Raw genomic sequence first — 25342 nt, forward strand, 5'->3', positions numbered from 1 at the left:
CATTCTAAATTATATAAATTAAAAGAAAATCAAATGACAAAAATAAACAGTCGTGTGGGTAAATAAATTTTTTTTTATCATACGTACTAATGAGTGATCGGAAAAATTAACTGCTTAAATCTTATATTAAGATTTAATAGATCATTCAACAATTAAATCTTTCATAAAACTCGTACGACTGAATGATTGATGTAGCATTAGAGGTGAACCCGGAAAAAAATAGAAGAGGTGTACGTAATCAATTCCGTTTGACAGAATAGAAAAATGGAAATGAGAGTAAACAGAGAATAATGGAAGGTAAGAAACTGAATCTCCGAAGTTCTTTGTGCAGTGCGCGTAGGGAGAAGAGAACCAACTAAACAATCAGAGAAAAGCAAAGAAAGGAGACTGAGTGATCCAAAACAGTACCTACTATGCCCATTACACCACAGCCTGTAACAACTCTTGCAAACCTCTTAAGAAGCCGACAATTGAACATAATTCCAAGCACCCCATGTGAGTGAGACCATTCTCTCTTCCCTTTTTAGTCTCAGTTTTCACTGCGCTATCTATCTGCTTTCTGCTTTCTTCTGCTCTCTCACTTTCACTGCTCCTATTTGTTGCCACTTTCCCGAGAAAATTCCAGCTTAAATTTTCCGGGATTTCTTCAAAATCATGTGGGATTCTGAGACTGAGTTGGTTGGAGGAAGAGATTATGGGAATGGAGTTCTGAGTTCAACCAAGCAGAGTGTTAAGACTGATGGCTTTGAGCTCAAAGGCAACTCTTGGTATGTACTACGAACTCTCAGATTATTACATTAATTAATTAATTAATTAAAGTCTGATTAAGCGAGATGTTAATCGTCCATCATGCATGCTTTGTTTTGCATAAATTTGATAGGATATCAATTAGAAAAGTTGATTAAATTATTTAGTGGGTTTGTTTGTTTGTTTGTTTAAATTAATAGGTATGTTGCAACTGATATCCCAAGTGACCTGCTGGTTCAAGTTGGGGATGTCAATTTTCACTTGCACAAGGTAAAGTATGCTAATTCTATTGCACAAATGCTTAAAACTTCACTTCATTCAAACCCCTGAATTCTTTCTTGTCTAATAATTTTGTTCCTGGTAAATATTGAGGCAATGAAATTTTGTGTCTGTGTTGTCCAAGTATCCCCTGCTTTCTAGGAGTGGAAAGATCAACAGAGTTATGTATGAATTACGCGACCCGGACTTGAGTAAGATGGTTTTGGATGATGTTCCTGGTGGACCGGAGGCCTTCGAGCTAGCTGCGAAATTCTGCTATGGAATTGCAGTTGACCTAACAGCAGCAAATATTTCAGGCCTGAGATGTGCTGCAGAGTACCTTGAAATGACAGAGGACTTGGAAGAAGGCAACCTTATTTTCAAAACCGAGGCATTTCTTAGCTATGTGGTTTTGTCCTCGTGGAGAGACTCCATTGTTGTGTTGAAGAGCTGTGAGAAGCTGTCACCGTGGGCAGAAAACCTTCAAATTGTCCGAAGATGCAGCGAGTCTATTGCCTGGAAAGCTTGTGCTAATCCGAAAGGGATAAGATGGGCATACACCGGAAAGCCAACAAAAGTTTCTAGCCCAAACTGGGGTGACATGAAGGACTCAAGTCCAAGTAGAAGCCAGCAGGTCCCTCCCGATTGGTGGTTTGAAGATGTTTCAATTCTTAGGATTGATCACTTTGTCAGGGTTATCACCGCAATTAAGGTAAAGGGGATGAGATTTGAACTGATTGGAGCTTCAATTATGCACTACGCATCTAAGTGGCTTCCAGGTTTGATCAACGAAGGAACGGGTGCCGCAGATGAAGGAAGCAACAGCAGCAATAGTACAAGTAATAGTGGCAGTAGTTGGAAAGGTGGACTTCATATGATTGTGGCAGGAAATAAAGATGAGCCTTCAAATGTTCTGGCCAAAAATCAAAGGATGATCATTGAGAGCCTTATCAGCATAATTCCACCACAGAAGGATAGTGTATCGTGCAGCTTCCTGCTTCGGCTTTTGAGAATGGCAAACATGTTGAAAGTAGCACCTGCTTTGGTTACTGAGTTGGAAAAACGGGTGGGAATGCAGTTCGAACAGGCTACATTGGCGGATCTTCTTATTCCTTCGTACAATAAATGTGAAACTATGTACGACGTGGATCTTGTTCAAAGGCTTCTGGAGCACTTTCTGATTCAGGAACAGACAGAAATTTCGAGTCCAAGCCCACAATCTTTTCCTGGGAAGCACTATGATGACCCTCAAAGGGGTACCGGGCCAAATGCTAAGATGAGGGTAGCTAGGCTTGTCGATAGTTATCTTACAGAGGTGTCCAGAGATAGAAGCCTCTCCCTAACAAAGTTTCAGGTGCTGGCAGAAGCTTTGCCCGAATCTGCAAGGATCTGTGATGATGGACTTTATAGAGCAATCGATTCCTATCTTAAGGTACCTCCTCCTCCCGAAATTACATGCACGTTTTGAATATACAATGAAGGGGAAAAAATAGATAGAAAGTTTGCTACATAGAGAAATGTATCACTCACATTTTTTAGTGCAGAGAACAATCTTATTAGTGGCCTTTGAACAATGGATGTATGCTTGTTCTTAGCTTGCATAACTATGGGAGAGCGTTATTGATTTGAATATTTGAACTCTTTATTGCTAATTAGCTAGTAAGTTTACATTTTCAGAGGTGAATGATTATGAGTTCTACCGATATGTACAGCGAGCACTGCAAGTCAGCTTTTGTGATCATGAGTTGAAAGCACAACTCAACAATATCATTTTCCACTGGTTTATATAATTCATGAACAATCATTGGGAAATTATTTTAGTTTTTTCTCATAAATCATTACGCCATTTTTGTTGATGAATTGCTTCAGATTAAGATTTCTCATCACTTTATCAATTTAACAGGCGCATCCAACACTTTCTGAGCACGAAAGGAAGAGGCTTTGCCGGGTGATGGATTGCCAAAAGCTATCAATTGATGCCTGTATGCATGCTGCCCAAAATGAAAGGCTCCCACTGAGAGTGGTAGTGCAAGTCCTTTTCTCTGAACAAGTTAAAATAAGCAATGCATTAGCCACAAACTCCCTCAAAGAAGCTGGAGACTCTCAGTATCAGCCAATGGTTTCCAATCGAAAAACACTGCTGGAAGGGACCCCGCAGTCATTCCAAGAAGGATGGGCTGCCGCTAAAAAAGACATTAACACGGTGAAATTTGAACTGGAGAGTGTGAAAGCTAAGTACCTAGAGCTCCAGCATGACATGGAGAATTTGCAGAGACAGTTTGATAAGATGTCAAAGCACAAACAGACATCAGCATGGAGCAGTGGGTGGAAGAAACTAAGCAAACTCACAAAGAACACAAATCTAGAGAACCAGAACATCGGGCCGGAGCACACAACGGCTGCAGATCATCTGAGTAGAAAGACACCTAGGAGGTGGAGAAATTCCATCTCCTGAAAATAAGAAATGATTGAACGAAAGAGATTTACATCTACATGTTTGACTATGTGTTCCAAAGGTTTTCTTTAATTGTTTGAGGGTTTTTCTTTTTTTCATTTATTTCAACAGGAATTGGAGATCTCTTTTCTGTAGCAATTGTTCCCAGAGCCTAGCTGATGAACATCATTATCACTGAAATTTGATTGTATTATGGGATTGTTTTCTTCTTGTGTCAATGCTAATATCTGTTTGTTTTTCCTTTTTCAATGGGGAAGGAACAGGCTGAATTACCCGAATTCAGAGAGAGTGCATCTCTTGATTGATTTAATTATTGTTGCAAATGATATTATATGCTAACAACATAGATAATTCACCACTTTTTTCTTTTTTGTTTTAATTTAAATTTTTTCACACTTTTTTTTTTAATTTGTTGTAGAGACAGTTGAGATTACCTCTTCGTCAACAATCGTGTGCAAGACATCAACCCTCTCCCAAAAGAAAAAGGACCGTTGCACCCAAAAACTCCCCGCCCGTCTCCCTCTACTAGATTTTATTAATAATACGAATTAAAAAAGAAAAGTAAAACAAGCGGGGGACTATTAAGTCGAAGAACCAATTAAGTTCAAATTGCAATGCAATAGTGTCCTTATCTAGAGCAAGAGTTTATGTCAAACACCTAATGTGGACATCAAAGTTCATATAATTGATAATGAATATAATTTAGGGAGTTTTGACGAAACACTCATGGTACTATTCACTTTTAGCGAAAAACCACATTTTTACCTTTCTCTGGTATTATTCACTACACCTTTATTTGTAATTTTTCATTAAAACTAAAGTTTTTTTTGGACTTTTCGTTAGTTTTCCTTATAATTTAGGACTCTTAATTATATCAATACTCTACACAGAGATTTCTGAATCATATCTTATAGTATTCTCCTTCTTTATCGAAGGTAGACATCCCTTGTTGTACACTTACATGTCGTAAAGTCTAAGATCCCAACAATGCGTGGAAAAAACCCTAGAGTTATGACGCATCGTTAAATGATCAAAGATGTCACCAAAACTGTGGTGTCTCATATTTAAGGACTAATTGCATTATTGCAATTTTGGAGTTACTTATTTGACATGTCAATGAAGACTTCCATATAAGAATTCTCCTTTAAACACGTTCAGTGAATTCATTCTCTATAGAGCATCTACATACTTGGTGCCTTTCGCACCAATGACTCGAGGCTAGTCATTCTCACAAGTGAGAAAGCTACGTATCTTAGCGGATTGTCAATGCTCAATTAATAATCCTATGACCAGGAACATTCAAGATATGTGTTTGAGAGAAAAATGTCTCATGAATCTAATGCATTTAGATTACAATCTCTCTACTAATCCTTAGACTTTATTTGTTTAAGTGTAAAACTATTAATGAAACAGCTGTAAACAATATTGTTTGCCCTTTGATTATGATCTCTCTGTTACATATTCCTTGAACCTTATTGTTTTCTATTTTTGATCAAGGTGCGCAAAATATGTAAAACAATTGGGTTAATGATCAGTCGTAAATCCATCTTCTGTGTAAAAACAAATTATCAGGATGAAGCTGTGCAGGAAGCTGTGGAGTTCATGAATACTTACTCCATCAGTCAGGATGACTGTGATACTATTGTGGAGTTATCCAAATATGAGGTAACCCTTGCCCCTTGGTGCAGGCTTGTTTGTTGCTATACTGCTCCACAATTTTCCTAGTTTTCTCATTGATAAGCTATGTACCAGGGGCATCGAAATCCGCTAGATGGCATACTGCCTGCTGTCAAAGCAGCTCTGACAAAAACATACAAAGAAGGAAGCAAAACAAGGATTGTACGTGATGCGGATTTTGTCACTACTCCTGGAATGATAAAGGCCGCTAAGAAGCGGACTGCTGCTCTTTTAGAACCATCTGATGCTGTGACTGGGGAGAACAATGATGACACTTTGGTTCAGAGTGAAGATGAAAATTCGTCAGATACAGAGGACTGGGGTAATTTTTTCTGTCATCATTTTGCTGGGACTGCTTTAGTTTAAGGCAATTTTTCACAACCATAAATGGCCATTTTGTTCTGCACTGTATTTTGTGAAAAGGTGTTGCCTTAAGATGTTTCTGGAACAGAAAGCTCTATCATTGTTATGCTGTAAAATAAAATTGGCGTATGCTAACATGTTTTACCCCATAAGAAACGGAGGGCATGTTCCATGGTATCTAGGATTCTAAAATAGTAGAAAGGAAAGGTGTAAACCTTATATGGTTATACAATTAAAACACAAACAAAAGAGTTGGCTAACCATTGGAGACCAAGCGAAGAGGATGTAGGTTGTAGCAACACCAAAGCCTTTTACAAAGCACCTAACTCACAACTACTTTATGGGAAGCGTCTATTGTGTATCTAGGGTTTGCAGGGACCTTAGTATTTATGCTGGCTAAGGCAAAGACATTGAGGTTCCGTCCATAAAAGAATCCCGAATCCTATTTTTTTAGCTTATCAATTAGGTATCATAATCACATAAAACCAATGACTTTTTCAATCTTACTTTTATTACAAGACACCAACTACAAGATTGATATCTTTAGAAGATCAAATCACAATGTCTACATTAATCTCCAATATTAATTCATATTGAAACTTACTCGGCAATGAATTAAATTATGTTATTAGGGTTGTAACGCAAGGTAGATTCCTTCTGGATTCTAACTATTCTGGTTGACCATCTGACTTGTTGGTGCTCACTTAGTGATTGTTCTTCTCACAATGTGTCTAGGAGGTTCTGCTGTTGGTGAGAAGCTGCAAAAGGAACTGCTAAGTTTGAACTCAAAACTGGTACTATCCTACATGGATGCGACCAAATTCAAACGAGCATTCTCATGATATTTAAATATATGTTATTCCAGAATGCATGATTTTTGTGTTTGTTCATACCACGTAGCAGTGCAAGTACAATTTGATTTGAAGGGTACGCCAAATACAAGTGCAAAGAAGACCGGCTCGCCGAGGAAGAGGTGGTTCTGCTGCTGCCGTTGAGAAGAAAAGGTGGCCGAGGTTCAGGAGCTGGTGCCATGGGAAAGAGATGAATGGGATGAAAGAAGAGATGAAACTTTTCCTTGCTGTGCTGTTGGCACGTTTTATAAGCGAACGTAAATAGATATTTCCTCCGTACATGAACATTTTTGGTAGGAGAGGAATGGTAGGATTTCCGGTTTTAGCGTCGGTTTGCACGGTTGATGTTTATACTGATACTATTGAGCTCTAGTTTTAGTGTCGTTTTAGCGCTTTAGAAATGTGTAGTCAAGTTGGCTAGAGCAGTTACTTTTCATCTTCATTCCAAATTCAAATAGCTCTTTACATAATTTAATTTAAATTAAATTAGAATATCGCTCAATTAACATTTTCATAATAGAAAGGTGAAATGCCAAATGTTTGGAGCAATGGGCCATAGCCGGTAATTGGTATAGCATCGAAAGATTTTCTTATAATTGAGCAAGAGCAAGGATACACCACACCACAATATTATATGGAAATTGATCATTACAAAATTATTCAATTTTTCTTCGGTTTACACAAATTATATTGATAAATGACTAAAGTTGCCTGCAAAATACTTGTAGCTCAATTGACTAATAACATTCTATCAACACTGCAACACCAAACGATTGAGGTCCCCAAAACAGATCTAGCTAGAGGGATCCAATGAATCCACCTTTATTAAACTGCATTTGGAAACTATAATAATATCATACAATAGCAAGTTAGTGCCAAGATATATTGGCAGATGCCAACTTATAAAATATAAAAGACATATACATAATATATATATATATATATTATTTATGTGTGTATATATTGATGGTTTTAATTAAGGGGTGGTTGGGGTGGTAGTGGTAATTGAAGGTGGAGAGACGATGGGGAAAGTGAGAAGTGGAGGGAAATCTGGAAGTGAAGTAATAGGGGGAGGCAACCTGTATTCTGGCCAAAGTGGTGTGGGTGGCAGAAAAGGAAGGTCGATTGTGGGTGGCAGAGGAGGAGAGTTGAGTGTGGGTAGCAGAGGTGGAAAGTTGAGTGTGGGTGGCTCAGGTGGAAAGTTGAGGTTTGGAATATTAATATTGGGCTCATTATAAGGAAAGGTTGGTGCTAAGAGTTTTCGAGGGGCGGCGCCGCCCAAGGCTGAAGAAATTAATAATGTGAAGAGGATAGAAGTGACAAACAACCACTTCCAGTTATATGCCATTTTAGACTTGTGATGTGGAACCAAACCAAAGGGAGTGAGCTCGAATTAGCTAATTCACGAGGAAACTCAACAAGGTTAACTTGAGGTAAAGAAAACCCAGGAGATGGTGAATTTATATACGAATGGTTGAAACCTAGTGGTTTTAATTTGGACCCCCCCCCCCCCCAGCGAAAAAAATGGAGTAAAGGTTTGGTAGTTTGATGGGGTACCATCGAATTTATATTTGGTTTTTAATGCTGTAATATTCTGATGTGGGTGTAAATGAGTAAGACACATATGTCAGATGCAGGTTTCGGTCAAATTTAAGAATAGCAGCAGCAAAAGTACCAATAATTTGCACACCGTTCCTGTTGACCCTATAAATCACAGAGACTACTTGGTGTACATGCTGAAATAATTAAGGAGCTAATTACATTTTTAGGCGGTTAATTGCTAATGTAGGCGTATCGGTTTGCTACCGAACTCGATTGGGCGAATAGTTTGAATGTAATGCATGTGGTCAAATGTGCTTTTGACTCCTGACTTGAGCGATTTCGGTCGAGAAATGAACACGGTAGGTTTTGAATTGTATAACTTGAAGACAAGGTTATGCAACTCACTATGAAGCTTTGGATCTTGTGCACCGGGTTCGGCAACCTTGACTATATTGGTAAGAGTATAGGTCTGTCACTTGACTATATTGGTAAGAGTATAGGTCGTCGAAATGGTATCTATAGGGACAAAAGTACTCAAAGGAAATAAGCGTCCTTATTGTAAAAGTAGTTCGGCCGTCACGGTATGTCGAACTCTGAATATAACTTGGGAGCATCCAATCGTAAAAACACTCCACTTTGCCGAGAAGGCTAATGAAGTGACCTTGTTCGGCCAAAAACTTTTTGCCAAAGACGTGAGATATATAATTAGTCGAACTTGGGAAACTTGTTTAACTAAACTGTTAAGACTCCTAAGACAAACTGTTGCCTCTGAAATACTTCGTTTAACTACTTAGTATTTTTCTCAGAAAAATAAGATAATTTATGTAAAGCGCTGATTTGTATATTGAGTTGAGACCTCTTTACACTGCAAATCCTTGTATATTTGTAGAGACAAATTGTTTGATGCCCAAGTCGTACTGCAGAGTCTGACGGCATTACAACGCATCAAGTCCTCGTACTGCATGGTCTGACGGCGTTACAACTCCTTGGAATATTATCTCGATATACTCGAAATCACCTCCAATTTCCTCATAACCAATCCAACTTTTGTTATCTTAATGCAATTTGCTACTAGACCTATATTCCACGTAGACACCAACTTTTGAAATAATCTTCAATATTATCTTGACATTCGACCTTTTCTTGATAATTTGCTCATCAGACTACCAGGATAATTTCCCCATGGTCAGTCAAGCCTTATCTTGATATTCTAAAACCCGATAGCATCTCAATCTCCAAGACTCTTTAATTATCCATTCAATTTTAAGATAATTTTCAATAACTCCTCAGATAAAACCATGATTATTAAAACCATAATATCTAGAAAAATTATTAAAAATCACATTGACCGGTCGATAGTGAAAAAAATCGTGTCCAAACAGTTGCATTGAAAACTTTGTAGTTGGCAGTTATCTATTTATTATCATTGTCCCTCTTGGTTTATCCAATTATAAGAAGTTCATTGTCTCGGTTTTCATTTTAATTTTCCAAGTTATTCTACTTAATTTTAGTGGTTAAAAGTGGTTGTTCTATCTTAGTGTGGAAGTTGAATATAAAGAAATGACTAAGGGACTTTGTAAACTTTTGTGGCTAGGGAGGTTTGTCACAAAATTGGGTTTCTGATTGTGTGGTGAATCCATATGGCGACAATAAAATTGCAAATAACATTGCTCATAATTTAGTCCCGTACTAAGCATGTTAAGGTGGTCATATATTTCATTTAAGAGAAGCGGGAAGATTAGATTGTTCAATTCAGTTTGTGAATCAAAAGACCAACTGGCTAATATCCTAAGGTCATCTCCAACCAAAGGGTCTAGAGGGCCGCAAATAACCTGAAAACCGTCTCCAACCGAGGGTTAGGCCAAAGGACTTGTGGGCCCCACGGAATCTGAAAGGGCCAAAGGGCTAACCGGCTGGCCCAATCCAGCTAGCCCCGGGCCAGGTTGGATTTTGCATTATTAATACTTTAGTGTCGGATATATCCGACAATATTGTCATCTATTTTTTCTTTTTTTTGAGCCAAATTTTTTTTAAATTTTTTTAAAAAATTCCCCATTTTTTCCTATAAATACCTAAGCCAATCCTACACCATTTCTCACATAATTTTTACCCTTTTTTAAATTTAAGTTGTTGTAGTTTTTAGATTTAAGTTGTTGTAGTTTTTAAATTTAAATAATAAATTATGTTTGGCCCTCGGTTGGAGACGGTTTTTTGTAACAGGGCTAAACGAGCCCTATGGTCCTTTGGCCCTCGATTGGAGATGGAGGCAAATATGGTCATGTACTATTCATTAAAATATTAATATCTTGGAAAGCTAGAGGGCTAAAACGAGCCCCCTGGCCAACCTTTGATTGGAGATGGCCTAACGAAAACAGTTTCAAGTAAAGCGCTCTACAACTCACTTTTATAATTTCATGGAAATTAGGTATCCTATTATATTTATAATGACCTGTAAAGTCCTCTTGTATATATACTAGCATATGGACACACACAAAATGTGTGAGAAAATTTTTTATTTTTGTTTTTGAAATAGAAGGAGAGAGGAAGGGAGTGATAGAGAACGTGGGAGTGGGATGTTTTTTTTTTTTTTTTTATAATTAGAGATATGTTAAGATTACATGTAGGTGAGACTTTGAAAAAAAAAACAACAAAATTTGGTTGTGTGAAATTACATTTATGCCCATATTTCTTATTCATGTTATGTTTTAATTAGAGCGTTAAATTGGTAATTTCATGGAGTTTTAGTTGAGAATGAGTGTTTTATTAATTAGTAGAGATACTTCCACCTGTAGATAGGAATAAGATATCAGAAATTTACATAAACTTAATTTTCGCATGGCGAAGTATATGAAGAAAACAAATTAGGTTATAGGTTCGATTTCACATTATAAAAACAAAGCACAAATGAACTTGAAATATGTATATGTATAACAACACACCAAATCAAGCTTCATTGGACATAAAGCATATCAAAGCATACAGTACATATTATAATGATAGAAATACTTAACCAATACCGTGCATAAACAAAAGCATATTAATAAAAAGAGAAAATGAAGATCCAATCCAACAGTAGCTAGTCAGCTAGCGTTGCTGCGTCTGCATGTGCGAACATATATGCATGACTTACGGTTTACGGGCTGAAGGTGGTGGAGAGAAAAATGGGAAAGAGGGAATTACGGTAGGGATAATGGTTGGGAGTACTGTGGGAAAGTTTGGTGGCAGTGGAGGCAGTGTAACCTTAGGGATTGTAGTAGGGAAATTGGGAAGTGGAGGCAGCTGTGTGGAGCCGCCGCCGGTGGGATTAGGTAGAGATGGTATTGGCAAGTTTGGCAAGTTTGGCAAGTTAGGCAATGTGGGTTGTGGCAGAGGAAGGAAAGGTGGCAGTGTTGTGCCAGGTTTAGGCAAAGACGGTGCAGTCGTCTGGAGAAGATTGCGAGCCGCTACGGAGACATGGATGCTTGAAGAACACAGGATAATGAACAAGATGGCAGCAAAGAAGCAGTGCTTGTAATTGGCCATTGATTCAAACTGATCGATCTAAAAGGTTTGGAAGTAATTCGAATGAGTAACTAAGTCTATATGACCAGTTGAGTTAATGTTGATGATGAGTTTGTGCATGTATATATAGCCAAGGAAACATATATATTATATTTATTTTTTTTCTATGGTTGTGTTGTTGTTGGTTTGCTCAAATATGGTTAGGAAAAACTTGACATGATGCCCCATGCATATTTGAGTTGTTAATTAGTTCACCTTCTTGTCCACTACTCGTCAATGAGATAGAGTCGGTATCTTAAGTTGTTGGCTTCGGTTGCGGTTGGCTATATATAGCCAATTATGACTCACTACGTGCTCGTCTAGTTTAAAGATATATATTGCATACAACGTAAGATTATTTCTTCCGCGGTAAAAAGTGGAGTTATTAGGTTATCTAGTTTAGCTACTACGGCATCTATTTGACAATCATGGAATCAAATCTTGACTTATATATTGCATTCTTTTATAAATTCATATTGAATTCAAAATTTTGTTCACATTTATCGCTTAATACTACGATTTAATAATATTACTTTTTATTTATAAGTGAAAGTATTACTTCGATCTTATAGATGACAAACCAATGCTTATTCACCTACCATTAATATTTATAACCAACTGTTACACAATTTGTATCCAGTTAAATTTAGTTGTAACAGCAAAATCTACTTGCATCCAGTTAAATGTAGATTCTCATCACTTCCACACAACAATTCCATTTATCATTGCCTTCTTACAATTACTTCGATTTCGTACAATTACTTGGATTCAAAGGGCAATGTTATCCACATATTCATTTTTACTTCTTACACACGTCTCTTAATTTTCGATCGTCGGATTAAATAAATTGAAAAAGATCAATAGCAAAAAATTAATAAGAGTGTAGAAAGTAAAAATGTATAAATAGCAGCTTCCTTCACAAAATACCAATGTAGTTGGACACATGACAAATCACGGCTAGATTGACCTTCATTCACAAATATATCGACCACACCCAAACATAATTTTCACGCCCAATTTTGCACATTAACATGCCTCCGCAAAATTTCTGTACCACTCATGCTTCTTTCTCTATATCATACAATTCTCATCCTTCTACGCATCATTCCATTGCATTTCAGTCAACCCTAACAAATTGTCTATCTTACTGCGGAATATAATCCAGAGAATCATACCCATCAAATATAAGAACGGCCGTCGGCAGCACCTACGCCTCTCCACTATTTTTTAGTGTGCATTTATAACGGTTTGGTATGTCATAGTACAATTTGTTGGAAATTTTTGTTTTCAAGTTTCCAATCGACTATATTATTACACTTGATATACCACACTGTATTCCTGGTACACTAACAAATCTCTCCCCGATGAACTACATGAGTTTCGTGAAAGAACATATACAATGACAAAAATGGCCTTATGACCAACTGTAGTAAAAAATGTGAACCAAACACAACGAAGCACACGGGAAAGGTATTTCGCTTTAATTATTTTTTTTTTTTTTTTTGTCAGACAATAGATTTGTTAAATTAAATTTTAGATTAAGGAGCCGATGGGGTTTGAACCAACGCTATGACTCAAAGGTATTTCACTTTGATTATTTAATTCCACCAATTTAATGAACAGAGATTACATGAATTAGTAAGGCGGTGGAGAGCTACTTGTCTTCCAAGTTTTGTAACGGTCATAACTGGAACTCTATCCTCAAATATTAAACCAACTCTAATGACTCCCTACTCATAATTTCATTATTCCCATATCATATGAAAGCCTTAGACTTTAGAGCTCGCACAAGTTTTTCTCTTTCCCCTTCCGTCCTCAATCTGCAAACCAAAACCTTGATTCAACTTGAATCTCGCTCTCTCTCTCTCTCTCTCTCTCTCTCTCTTTCTCTCTTCGCGTCAAGCGACATTGAACTTAGTACAAAGTACTGCCTTTAATTTCATGTTGGTAACTCTGATCATGATAGCATAGCAGTGAAATGAAGAACAATGAAAATGGTTTCTCTTCTGCAGAACCTTGTGCTAATCAGTTGGGGAAACAGTTTCCCTTCTGTCAAGGCAGAAGAAAGGAGACAGCACACAATTAATCTGGAGATCGAATATACAAGTATAAACAGAACGCAGACACGAGTTTGAAATATAGCGACAGAATTATGGAAGGAGTCATCAGGCATTGACGCATTGTTGAACTTAGTAAACAGTAAATACTTGAAAATTCATTTTGTAACTTTGATAGCTTATGCAAGTTCATACCTGAGCTCTGAGAATCACAGAAAGGCTAGAGTCTGCACCAGCAATCACCAAACTGAATAACAGCAAGTGATACATTGACTTGGTCACGTAGGTCAACAAGAAATGGTTCTTCTTGGTGTTCTTAACTTCATGCTCCACACTTAGTAGAGAACTCTCGCTAATTGTCCGACCTAAATTTAAGTTACATCTTGCACCTAATCATACGATCGATGTCTTCAAATTGCTTCCTGCAAAAAAATAGCTCAATGCCAGAATGATAAAACGCTTAACACCTCCCATTCACAGAGTTGCGTTAAATTTAATTTTCGGAACTTAACTTTGGATAACTACTGAATCACTGATCAAAAGAGTTTGGCAGTTTCTTGGCCCAAAAGAAAAGAAAATAAAGCAAAACAAAGAGCATCAACTCAGTCAGATGAAAAACACAAAAAATTATACACATTGTTTTATTTTTGTTATTTCAATACAAACCAAATCATTCTAGATTATTTTTCGAATTGTCCTTAGCTTAATCACCGTTCAAAACATGTATTTAAATAATTTATTGGATGAATTAGATCGTACAAGGCCACGGATGAAATCAGGACCAAAACAAATGATTTTTGACTGAAATTCTGCCATGTTTCTCCTTCAAGTTGCCTTCCTTATAATCGAGCGTCCATTTCTCAAATGAACAGTCAACAAAGTCATAATAACCACCATGTACAGCAAGAACACCTTTCTTCACTTTTTCTTCTATCCATGGATACGTGAGCAGGTTCAACAAGGAACGGTTGATTGATTCCTGCACAAGGATGTCATTCAATATGGGCAACGTTTTTTATGAATCTGGAGCATCCTTTTATAATACAAGACACCCGACATTAGTTACAACCCAAATTTATGCCGCAGTGGGAGAATCTAAGCATGGCCCTCAAAAGAATTTGGTTTAACTCCCAGATACATACAAGGTCAACTACGACTAAAATAAATGGATCAGGAATTTAATATACCAGTAAAACAGAATGCTAATACAAGTTTCAACATATACAAACTAGACGTTCATTTAGGTTATAGTCATATACTGATGAAATGAAGAAAAATACAAATGGAGAATAATTACGTTACTTTAAAAGAAAATAAGAAATATAAAATGTTACCTTCTCACAATGTTTGCACTGCTGGTCAAAACTGAGCGTGGAGGCAGCAGCCTTTGTCCACGACCTTGCATCCTTCCCAACAACAACCCAATTTTGGATAAAGCTACTGCATAAAAGAGTTTTGGCAAGTGAAAACTACAGCTCGACTGTACTTGGACAAACAAATCAAAGGCAACCATACACAAAGACCACATGCAACAACTTGAAAAGTACACAAGAAGAAATTTAGTGAACCTTTTCTCTATTTCATCATCCATGCCCATAAGAGCACGAATGCCTCCACAGCAGCTGTGACCAACAACCAATATGTTTTCGACCTACAAAATAACTACGGTTAAGGATTTATTTCCTTCTAGCTTTCCTTGCTTCCCTTTTGTATTAAGAATCGCACTAAATCTGGGAGACTCAACTTTTCATGTGGTACCTCTCTATTGCCACTCTATAGCCTTAAAGCCATTACTTAGATAGGGATTTGGTTGTAACAGATAAGACTAGCAAGGAAATAATTGGAAATTTCTTTTAGAATTTATTCCCAGAATACTTACTTTCAGAGAATTCACAGAGAATTCCAATGCAGCATTTGTTTCTGAGGGTCCACTCTGCAAAAACAGAAAAAAATAACAAAACAAATGTAGTAGATAATAATATATCATTTGATTCGTGAGTGTTCACTTTTTCGTAACCTTCCACAAATCAGAAATGGAGCAAAATAATTCAACTTTGATTTACAATGTATACCTCAAAGGAGGGCACCAAATTCGCAATGTTGCGCACTATAAATGCTTCTCCCGGTTGGAATCCCAGAATGGTTGAGGGGCATACCCTAGAATCTGCACAAGAAATGACCATGAACTGTTCTAGAAACATCAGTACACACGCATATTCTCCCTGACACTCAACACCAGATTGAGGCAAACAGTAAATGAACGACATGTCCTAGTAATACTTATGAACATCAACTGTTAATAACTAAATTTGAAAAGAAAAAAGAATCTACACATATACTATACAACCTTTGGCGCTTGACCCTTTGCAAGGTTTTGATAATGTTCCAAGTTTTCCCTATTCATAATAAAAGCCAAATTAGGAAACAGAATTACTTTACTTAAAACTAAACAACCTTCAGACCTGAGTCCTTGGCCGCTTACATGTATTTATGTTTTTTGAAGTCAAGAAACCGTTGTTTCATATCCTCAAACAATTCGCTCCGATCATCAGTTTCAGCTACTCTCTCCAGTTTGTTGTTTTTATGTTGTTCAGTGATCCCTAAGGACTCTCTTGAAGCCTTTACAGTCAAACCTGGACAACTGCTGCAAATATGCCGAACGGAAAGGATTTCAGCACCAACCAATTATCTTTGGGATTTTGAGTTCAACAGGTTACTCCGATAGCGAGTTAAAAAAAAAATAGAGACATTCTTATCTCTTAGATCAATCCGAAGGTTGCATGTAGTCGTAATCTTATATTGTAAACATCTCCTATATACAAACCATCAAACAAAGAAAATTAGAATCTTTGTGATGGCACACAACAGATCTAAGTAAATCCATCAAATTGATCTCACTAATAGAGGAGCAGTCCATGGATTTGTAGCTGAGGTATGAACAACTGACTAAACCAAAAGAATGGTTAATAACATCCAAGCCAAAAATCAAATTTTCCCAGATTATACCAGTAACTTTAGCCATGATTCTGGATTTGTTTTTTCTTACACAAATTTAAAAATTAAAAAATTTCATGGGAGCTGACAGAAATTCAATGTCATTTACATTTCCTTTCTCAAATCAGTAAAAAATAGTAAATTTTGGAGCTCAAATGGACATATTTGGAAAGAGGATATAAAGCAAAAGATTCAAAATAAAATATTACATAACTAGATCATGAATTGGTTCGGCTGAAACATATATACCAATTAAGAAAACATAACAAAAATAATAAAAATATGAGCAGAAAGGTGATGCATTCAGGATCTTACTGGGAAGTAGTCAGTAATCTTAATTGGGTCGGCTGAATTTTTCCTGATTGCAGCTTAGAACCAAAGATCTGCAGCAAAAATGACAACAAATAAACAAAACCAAGAAACAAATGAATAAATGAAATGGAAAAGAGAGAGAAAAGGAGGGTTTACTGGTCGTGTGTTGAATGGGATTCTGTGAAAATCCGAGGAGGAGGAGGAATTGGAGATTGAGTCTTTTGAGACAGAGGTTGGCGTGAGAACAGCCATGGAAGGGAGAGAGAGAGCTCTGAGATGGGAAATGGGGTTTCAGTTTGCAGAGAAAAGAGCGTTTAAAGGGATGGAAGGGAAACGAAGGGAGTGGGTGAGTTGGTTGGTCGGATCAAGAAACATTTGTCGGCCTCCCACAAAGACGGAGAAGTCGAAGTTAAAGTACATCAAATCTATAGCTTCTATACTATTATGCTCTGCACACACGCAGACACTACGTAGCTGCTTCCTGAGTCCTGATGTTGTCCCAACTGTCTTCCGGAAATGACATATTTGGACATATCCTGAGTCCTGATGTTGTCCCAACTGCCTTCCGGAAATGACATATTTGAACATAGGTATGGCAAACGGGTCGTGTTTGTAGTATTCGTGTAACACCTGTTATCTTAACGGGTCGTGTCGTGTCACACCTGTTATTTTAACGGGTCCTTAACAGGGATAAAGTGACCCGACCCGTTATGACCTGTTAAGAAAAATATATTTTTTTTCTTAAATTTGCACATACCACACATTGTCACATAAATATTACTTCAAAACATTAAAACACATTTTTCGTTTAAATACTACATCTACACTCAAAAATAAGAGTCTAATAAACAAACATCTATACACTATTAATCTATTACAAAATATTAAATGTGTAAGGATATGCACAATGAAAGAGTTTTTGTTTTCAAGGTTATGAAGCCTTTCTCAAAAGTTTAAACATTGATAATGGAACTCAAAGCTTGCAGGTTATTCCTTTTACAAAATCCTCGATTTTCATCAATCATCATGACATAAGATTTTGTGGTATCCACTAGTGTGAATATTTTAAATTGAAGATCAATTTCATTCATGGTATTCATATAGGGTCAAGGAGTGTAGATGTACAAAATCATCAAAATCGAAGTTAAAATAACCGTTAAATCGTGATTTTTCTTTGATAACCGTCGAAAAATTTTGTCCTGTTACTTAATCTTTAAATTTTTTTTTTTTTTTTTTGCGATTTTTGGTGTATACGATCTTGAAGCATACACAAACAAGTTTGACGGTTGGATTGTTGAAATTAGTTTCGTAAAATACCTATCTCATCAAAACAATAAATTCATTAACACTTAGAGTTTATTTATACTTTCATTAAGTATAGGGTAAATTACACTTTCATACCTTAGGTTTGGGGTCTATTTCAATTACTTACAACATCTTTAAAACATTTCACTTTCATACCTTAAGTACTATTTTATTTCAAAATAATACCTCTGTTACATTTTTCATCCATTGATCTGTTAAATGCTGACGTGGCTGCCACATATATGCCATGTGGCTGCCAAATGTCTGCCACATGGCAAATAAATTATTTTTTAAATTTCTTTTTAAAAACCTGAATTTTCTCAAAAAAAGAAAAAAAAATTAAAAGATTGAAACTAGTGCCTTCCCCCCCCCCCAAGCGACCCTAACCCAGAACCCAAAAACCTGCAAGAAGAAGAAGAGGGAGAAGGAAAAAAAAAAAAAAAAGCCCCAGTTCGTCCCACTCGAGCCACCCATTTCTCCCATCCCCCATCACCCCTCCAAAAAATCCCCCATCACCCACAAAAATTTCACCCGAGATTAGGTGGATCTACCACAAAACCAGTCCAAAAATCATCTCAAACTCAAAGTATTTTCAAAACCCACCCATACTGAAAATCACGAGATCCTGACCTGAGGGGGGCGGGGAAGGAGGGAAAGTCACACGGCACCGGGGCCGGGGGGTGGGGACGAATTGGGTTTGGGGTTTTTTTTTTTCCTTCTTCTTCTTCTTCCTCCTGCTGCTGCTGCAGGTCTTTTTTTTTTTTTTTTTTTTTTTTTTTCCTTCTTCTTCCTTCCTCATCCTCCTCTTCTTCTTCTTCTTCTTCTTGCTGCAGCAGGTTTTTTGGGTTTTGGGTTAGGGATGTAGGTCGTTTGGGGGGGGGGGGGGGGGAGGAATTATAGTGGGTTTCATTTTTTTTTTTTTCACTTTTTTTTTTTTTTGAGAAAATTCAGGTTTAAAAAAAATTAAAAAATTATTTTATTTGCCACATGGCAGACATTTGGCAGTCACGTGGCATATATGTGGCAACCATTTCAACATTTAACAGATCAATGGATGAAAAATGTAACGGACGTATTATTTTGAAATAAAATAGTACTTAAGGTATGAAAGTGAAATGTTTTGAAGATGTTGTAAGGAATTGAAATAGAACCCAAACCTGAGGTATGAAAGTGTAATTTACCCTTAAGTATAACATAAGATTTTGTGGTATCCACTAGTGTAAATATTTTAAATTGAATATCAAATTCATTCATTGTATTCATATAGGGTCAAGGAGTGTAGCTATAAAAAATCATCAAAATCGGAGTTAAAATAACTGTTAAATTGTGATTGTTCGTTGATAACCGTTGAAAAGTTTTGTCTCGTTACTTGATCTCTGAATGTTTGTTTTTTGCAATTTTTGGTGTATGCGATCTCGAAGTATATACAAACATGTTTAACGGTTGGATCATTGAAACTAGTTTCATAGAATGCGTATCTCATTAAAACAATAGATTCACTAACACTTAAGAGTTTATTCATACTTTCATTAAGTATAACATAAGATTTTGTGGTTCCCACTAGTGTAAATATTTTAAATTGAAGATCGAGTTCATTCATTGTATTCATACAGGGTCAAGGAGTGTAGCTATAAAAAATCATCAAAATCGGAATTAAAATAACCGTTAAATCGTGATTTTTCGTTGATAACCATCGAAATTTTTTGTCTCGTTACTTGATCTTTGAATGTTTGTTTTTTGTAATTTTTAGTGTATGTGATCTCGAAGCATATACAAACAAGTTTGACGGTTGGATCGTTGAAATTAGTTTCATAGAATGCGTATCCCATCAAAACGATAGATTTACTAACACTTAGGAGTTTATTCATACTTTCATTAAGTATAACATAAAATTTTGCGGTATCCACTAGTGTAAATATTTTAAATTGAAGATCAAGTTCATTCATTGTATTCATATAGGGTCAAGGAGTGTAGCTGAAGAAAACCATCAAAATTGGAGTTAAAATAACCAATAAATCGTGATTTTTCGTTGATAACCGTCGAAATGTTTTGTCCCGTTACTTGATCTCTGAATGTTTGTTTTTTGTAATTTTTGGTGTATGCGATCTCAAAGTATATACAAACATATTTGACGGTTGGATCGTTGAAACTAGTTTCGTAGAATGCGTATCCCATCAAAACAATAGATTCACTAACACTTAAGAGTTTATTCATACTTTCATTAAGTATAATCTAGTGTAAATATTTTAAATTGAAGATCGAGTTTATTCATTGTATTCATACAGGGTCAAGGAGTGTGGCTATAAAAAATCATCAAAATCAGAGTTAAAATAACCGTTAAATCGTGATTTTTCGTTGATAACCGTCGAAAAGTTTTGTCCCGTTACTTGACCTCTGAATTTTTGTTTTTTGCGATTTTTTGCTGATGCGATCTCGAAGTATATACAAACAAGTATGATGGTTGGATCATTGAAATTAGTTTAGTAGAATTCGTATCCCATCAAGTTCAATAGTGTGTGTGTATGTGTATATATATTAAGTAGATTTAAATTTATTTATTTTGTACATATAACACTTAAGAAATTGAATGGTATGTATATTTAAACCAACCAATGGTCACCAATTTTTAATATTTAATTTAATATATATATATATATATATAATTATTATAGTTTTTAGGGGTATAAAATTGTTAAATTAATATATATAATTATTATAGTATTTTTTTAGGGTTATAAAATTATAAAATTAATATTTTGGTTATTAGGTATCGTGTTACCCATGTGTATACCCAAACCAACCCGTTATCTTAACAGGTGCTTATCGGGTTACTCGATAACGACCCGATTTGTTATCGTGTCAACCCGAACACCTGTTAATTTTGTGTCGTGTCGTGTCGGGTTATCGGATCGTGTCAGGAATGCCAGGCCTATATGGACACCATGTCACGATTGAATTGAAGAAATATTATTTTTTCCTACTTACTAATCTAATGAATATAAAATCGAACAATTTATTAGGAAAGCTGATACAATCACCTTACAATCCTATTTCCTCACCCACCTTATATTTTCACCCCGCATAAAGAAATTAAAAAATAAAAACACTATTTTCTCACCCCTAATATTCCTAAAATGTCCTTGCATTAATTTAATTTTCACTAAAAATTAAAATAAATAAAAACCGAGAATAAGAAAGCCACCCGAGCTTGACACCACCAAACTTTACTTGACGACAACCTCTTTCACTGCCAGCCGACCTTCTCTCTATGGAAATTTGGAGGAGAAAACATTAACTAGCAACAACATCTTCGATGGAATTGTAATTGTTCACATACCGACAAGGACGATTTCAGTTGAATTGAGTTTGATTGAGATGGAGAAAGAAAAATGATTAGGGTTGCAGAAAAAAGAGGATGGCTGCAATCAGAAGTCAATTTGATTTGGGAGTGGCTCTGGCTTGTGGTTTTGGGGGTGGGGGGAAGGGGTTGCTGTGATATTCCCTTTTCTTCTAATTTTCAGTTTTGTTTGCTTCCAATTTTAACATTGATTGGATGCGTGGCTCAAGCTTGTAATATTCTTCTTGGATGGGATTGTTCATGGCTTCTCATATTCTTCTCCGATAGGATTGTTCATGGCTTCTCATATTCTTCTTCAGAAATAAAAAATTGTTCTTTCACTTTTATTTTTATGTTTTTTAGCTAAAAAAATAGATTAGGGTTCATTTTTATTAGGGTTTTAAAAGTCATTTCACAAATGGCCAAATATGACATTAAATTTATTATTAAAAAGTGGGTGTGAAAAGAGGGTTGAGGGGTGGATATAATACCACTCTTTATTAGTCCAAAATATTGAAAACTTACTTGTATAACTAATGCTTACTATTTGAACCTAAAGTTTTTTAGAGCTATTAAATCCTACTTTACCCTAGCAAAGGACTTTTACCATAGTGGTAAAAACAAATTGAGCCCTTGTATGATGACTTGAGTTTGAATTCTGTTGGTAGCTAATCTAATATTTAATCTAACAAAATCCATTGTTTAACAAAAAGTAAAAACCTATTTTACCCTTTGACAAAAACTAAACTAAAAAAATATACATATAAGTAGATGCTAAGGCCATCTTCAATCGAGAGGTCTAGAGGGCCGAAAATAACCCTAAAACCATCTCCAACCGAGGGTCAGGCCAGAGGGCTTGTGGGCCCCACTAGACAAAAAAGGGCCAAAGGGCCAACCGGGCAACCCAAATGAGCCAGCCAGTCAGCCCCGGGCCTGGCTAGAATTCAAAAAGCAACGATCTGCTAGCCGTTATTTTTCAATTATTTTTTTTTTTTTTACAAAATTTGTTTAATTATAGGCCCAGAAAGTATGTTTGGTTGAATGTTTGGGTGTTCTTTTTATCTTTAGAGCTTGCTCAAATCCCTCCCACAGCCGAAGTGGGACTCCCACCCACTTCCATTTTTTGTGTTTTTTTTTTATACTTCTCCCACAGCCGATGTGGGACTCTCCCCCCACTTCCCTTTTCTTTTTCTTTTTATTTTATTTTATTTTTTATTTTTATTTTTATTTTTTTATACTCTAAATAAAACCTCTCACATTTGACTTGAAATATATAAATTGTATTTTTTAAATTTTAGTTGTAGTTTTTAAATTTAAGTTTTTGTAATTTTTAAATTTAAATAATAAATTATGTTTGGCCCTATAACCCTCGGTTAGAGATGATTTTTAGTGACAGGGCTAAAACGAGTCCTATGGTCATTTGGCCCTCGGTTGGAGATGGTAAAAAATATGACCATGCACTGTCCATTAAAATATTATTTTCTTGGAGGGTCAGAGGGCTAAAATAAGCCATCTAACCAACCTTTGGTTAGAGATGGCCTAAGTTGGGAAGCCCCTCTCAAACCCAATTTTGGATTGTCCTACCTCCTTCACCGCCTTCCCGTTCCTTTCAACTCTCTCACCGAGTCCTCGGCATACTAGTATTAGTAGTCTAATAAGATCCATGTTAGCGATGTGCTGTTTTCACATCGAATTCTTAAATTTCTTTATTTGTGAATTCAAACACATAACTAGGCATGTAATTTTAGAAGTTGTGTGTTTTGTTCATATTCCAAACTCATTTCACTCATCTAAACGCATGATCATAGAACTAAGATGGTCTATTTTAGTACGATTGCAAGTGTTGTTCCTTTTTCTATTGTGAAGAACCATTTGTAGAGCCTCCTGGAGCCGAGTTTCCATGACGTGACTCCACACCGGCTTTGTAGTAAGTAACGTGTAGAATTACAGGTACGAGACTTACATCTGAATGATGGGCAATGATGCCAAAGCAAACGTTTAATGGACGTGCACCCACCACAATTACAAACATCAATAACTGCGGCCGTACCCATACCAACCGGCCACCGCAGCATAAATGCAAGTACTAGGGTGAACACTGAAAACATATTTCAGTGAAATCAGTACCAATTCTTCAGCATGACATTATGCCTCGGCATATCGATGCTGACCTATCTTTTCCATCCTAACACTACCACCATGTATCCGTTATGAAAAAAGAACAAAGAATGGTAAGTAGATCACCCACAGTATAGCATAAAACTTCACACAATTTCACATATATTTGCCTCTACCTATAAGAGTGGAGAAATACGCACTAGAAAACATTTACCACACTAAACCGTAGACGACACTATAACCCGAGCATTGAGTCTCCTATTCCTAGTGTTTTCGTCAATACTCCCTTTACACCTTGCCCAACAGTGTGATTTGTAATCCATTAAACGACTGAATGATTAAGTGGACAACGAAAAGGATGAAGTGTTCAGATATTCGTCGACTAGACATGAAAAGACAAACCAATTCCAAAACAAGCAAGACATTGCCAAAGAAGATAACACCGTTAAACGTGCCCACGGGACTGTTTCCCCTAGCTTCCTATACTTTTATGACATACTCCTTACGTACAGAACCATTGCAGAGAAGAAGAAAAATGGGAAAGAAAATTAAAATAGAACTTCAAACGTCATAGCGACGAAAATGAAGAAATAATTCTCAATACAACACGATATGCAGATTGTTGCACAACAGGCAGTCATCAAATAAAGAAAGGAAGGACCATGCTGCTAAAGAGTAAATCAATTATCCACGTCTAGTAGAACAAGACACAAAAATTCCAGAATCAAAGTGCTGCTAAGCACCCAAGAATTTTTGTTTTAGAAATCAAAAGGCCGATACGCAGATTTGTTTGAGTTGTAAAAGAACGAAATGAAAACCACCTCAAACAGCAACAGCTAATTAGTTATCCTGCCACAGACCACCGGGGCACTAACCTAGGAACAATACAGCAATCCTTTACTCTCCAATAAGTAAGGGCATATACAAGTGATTCACGGGAACAAAAGAGTTCATCAAGACTGAAATACATATGGTTTACTAATGACCACGGCACATCAAGACCGCAATACACATGGTACACTAATGACCGCTCTTCCTAAAATACTTACCATACCCACAAAAATATAGCCTCCTTTCCTCTACAAAACCCAACAGTACCCTTATGCAACCTTTTGAGTCCTCTAGCAAGTATAGATCGACATATTGCACTATATTTAAAGAACAAGAATATGCGGAGAAATAAATGATAATGGACCTTGTATAAATAGATTCTTCCACAGAACTAAAACATTGATGAATCACATCAGGAATCCATTTAGAAATGAAAAGCCAACAATCACTACGGCTTGGTGATTACCATGTTGCTCCATTTCCAGCTTTCAATGTCAATAATACCATTGTCATTAGTGACAGAATGGAATTTGAATGCCCATCTAAACTTGGAGCCGACTGGCTTTTTATGAGCCCAAGTTGGGCCAGTGCTATGATTTCCAACAGACATTCCATATGCTCCAGAAAGAACAACAAAGGCATCATTTAGAGCCAAATAAGCTTTACCATCATGTTTGCAAATGTTCTTCTCCAAAAGTTTGGCCAGATACCTCAATAAACATGACCTCTTTGAATAACCCCAAAGACCTGGCAACCTCTGTCATGGTCGGGGAAATTAAACCCATCAAACTGCCATTCTCCCAACACCCACGAAAATTATCTTCCTTTTCATCCGTTCATTGCCCAACTCAAGAGTAGCATCACTAAAGATATTCCTTGTCATCAGTTCTTACTCCTTGTGTTGTTTTCTTCCATTCACAACTGCTACATTTTATACTATTTATAGTAGATCCCA

The 25342-nt window shown here is 36.4% G+C and overlaps 3 protein-coding genes across 6 annotated transcripts; 2 read left to right on the plus strand and 1 right to left on the minus strand.

Moving 5' to 3' along the window:
- Window positions 1-256: 256 nt before the first annotated feature.
- LOC103957803 (root phototropism protein 3) lies at window positions 257-3697 on the plus strand. Its single transcript, XM_009370019.3, has 5 exons — window positions 257-495; window positions 626-767; window positions 948-1017; window positions 1151-2437; window positions 2909-3697. The coding sequence occupies exons 2-5, from the start codon at window positions 655-657 to the stop codon at window positions 3458-3460; spliced, it is 2022 nt and encodes a 673-aa protein (XP_009368294.1). The 5' UTR covers window positions 257-495; window positions 626-654; the 3' UTR covers window positions 3461-3697.
- Window positions 3698-11014: 7317 nt separating this feature from the next.
- Window positions 11015-11407, plus strand: LOC103957865 (PE-PGRS family protein PE_PGRS16). The gene has a single exon (XM_009370088.3). The coding sequence runs from the start codon at window positions 11015-11017 to the stop codon at window positions 11405-11407; it is 393 nt and encodes a 130-aa protein (XP_009368363.3).
- Window positions 11408-14101: 2694 nt separating this feature from the next.
- Window positions 14102-17274, minus strand: LOC103957804 (beta carbonic anhydrase 5, chloroplastic). Of its 4 annotated transcripts, XM_048581036.1 has the most exons (10): window positions 16953-17273; window positions 16800-16867; window positions 16243-16302; window positions 15973-16134; window positions 15838-15886; window positions 15563-15676; window positions 15370-15423; window positions 15059-15141; window positions 14825-14930; window positions 14102-14469 (listed from the first exon to the last, which is right to left on the minus strand). In XM_048581036.1, exons 1-10 carry the CDS (start codon window positions 17046-17048, stop codon window positions 14266-14268), a joined length of 996 nt encoding a protein of 331 aa, XP_048436993.1. In that variant the 5' UTR covers window positions 17049-17273; the 3' UTR covers window positions 14102-14265. The 4 variants fall into 4 exon arrangements, with proteins under 4 accessions (XP_048436993.1, XP_018505525.1, XP_048436992.1 ...); XM_018650009.2 differs by lacking the exon at window positions 16243-16302 and having other exon boundaries at window positions 14825-14927; window positions 16953-17274; XM_048581035.1 differs by lacking the exon at window positions 16243-16302 and having other exon boundaries at window positions 15973-16131; window positions 16953-17272.
- Between the last annotated feature and the right edge of the window lie 8068 nt (window positions 17275-25342).

Source organism: the organism of the source record quoted next, unplaced genomic scaffold (assembly GCF_019419815.1).
Source record: "Pyrus x bretschneideri cultivar Hongxiangsu unplaced genomic scaffold, Pyrus_bretschneideri_v1 Contig16, whole genome shotgun sequence".
NCBI lineage: Eukaryota > Viridiplantae > Streptophyta > Magnoliopsida > Rosales > Rosaceae > Pyrus > Pyrus x bretschneideri.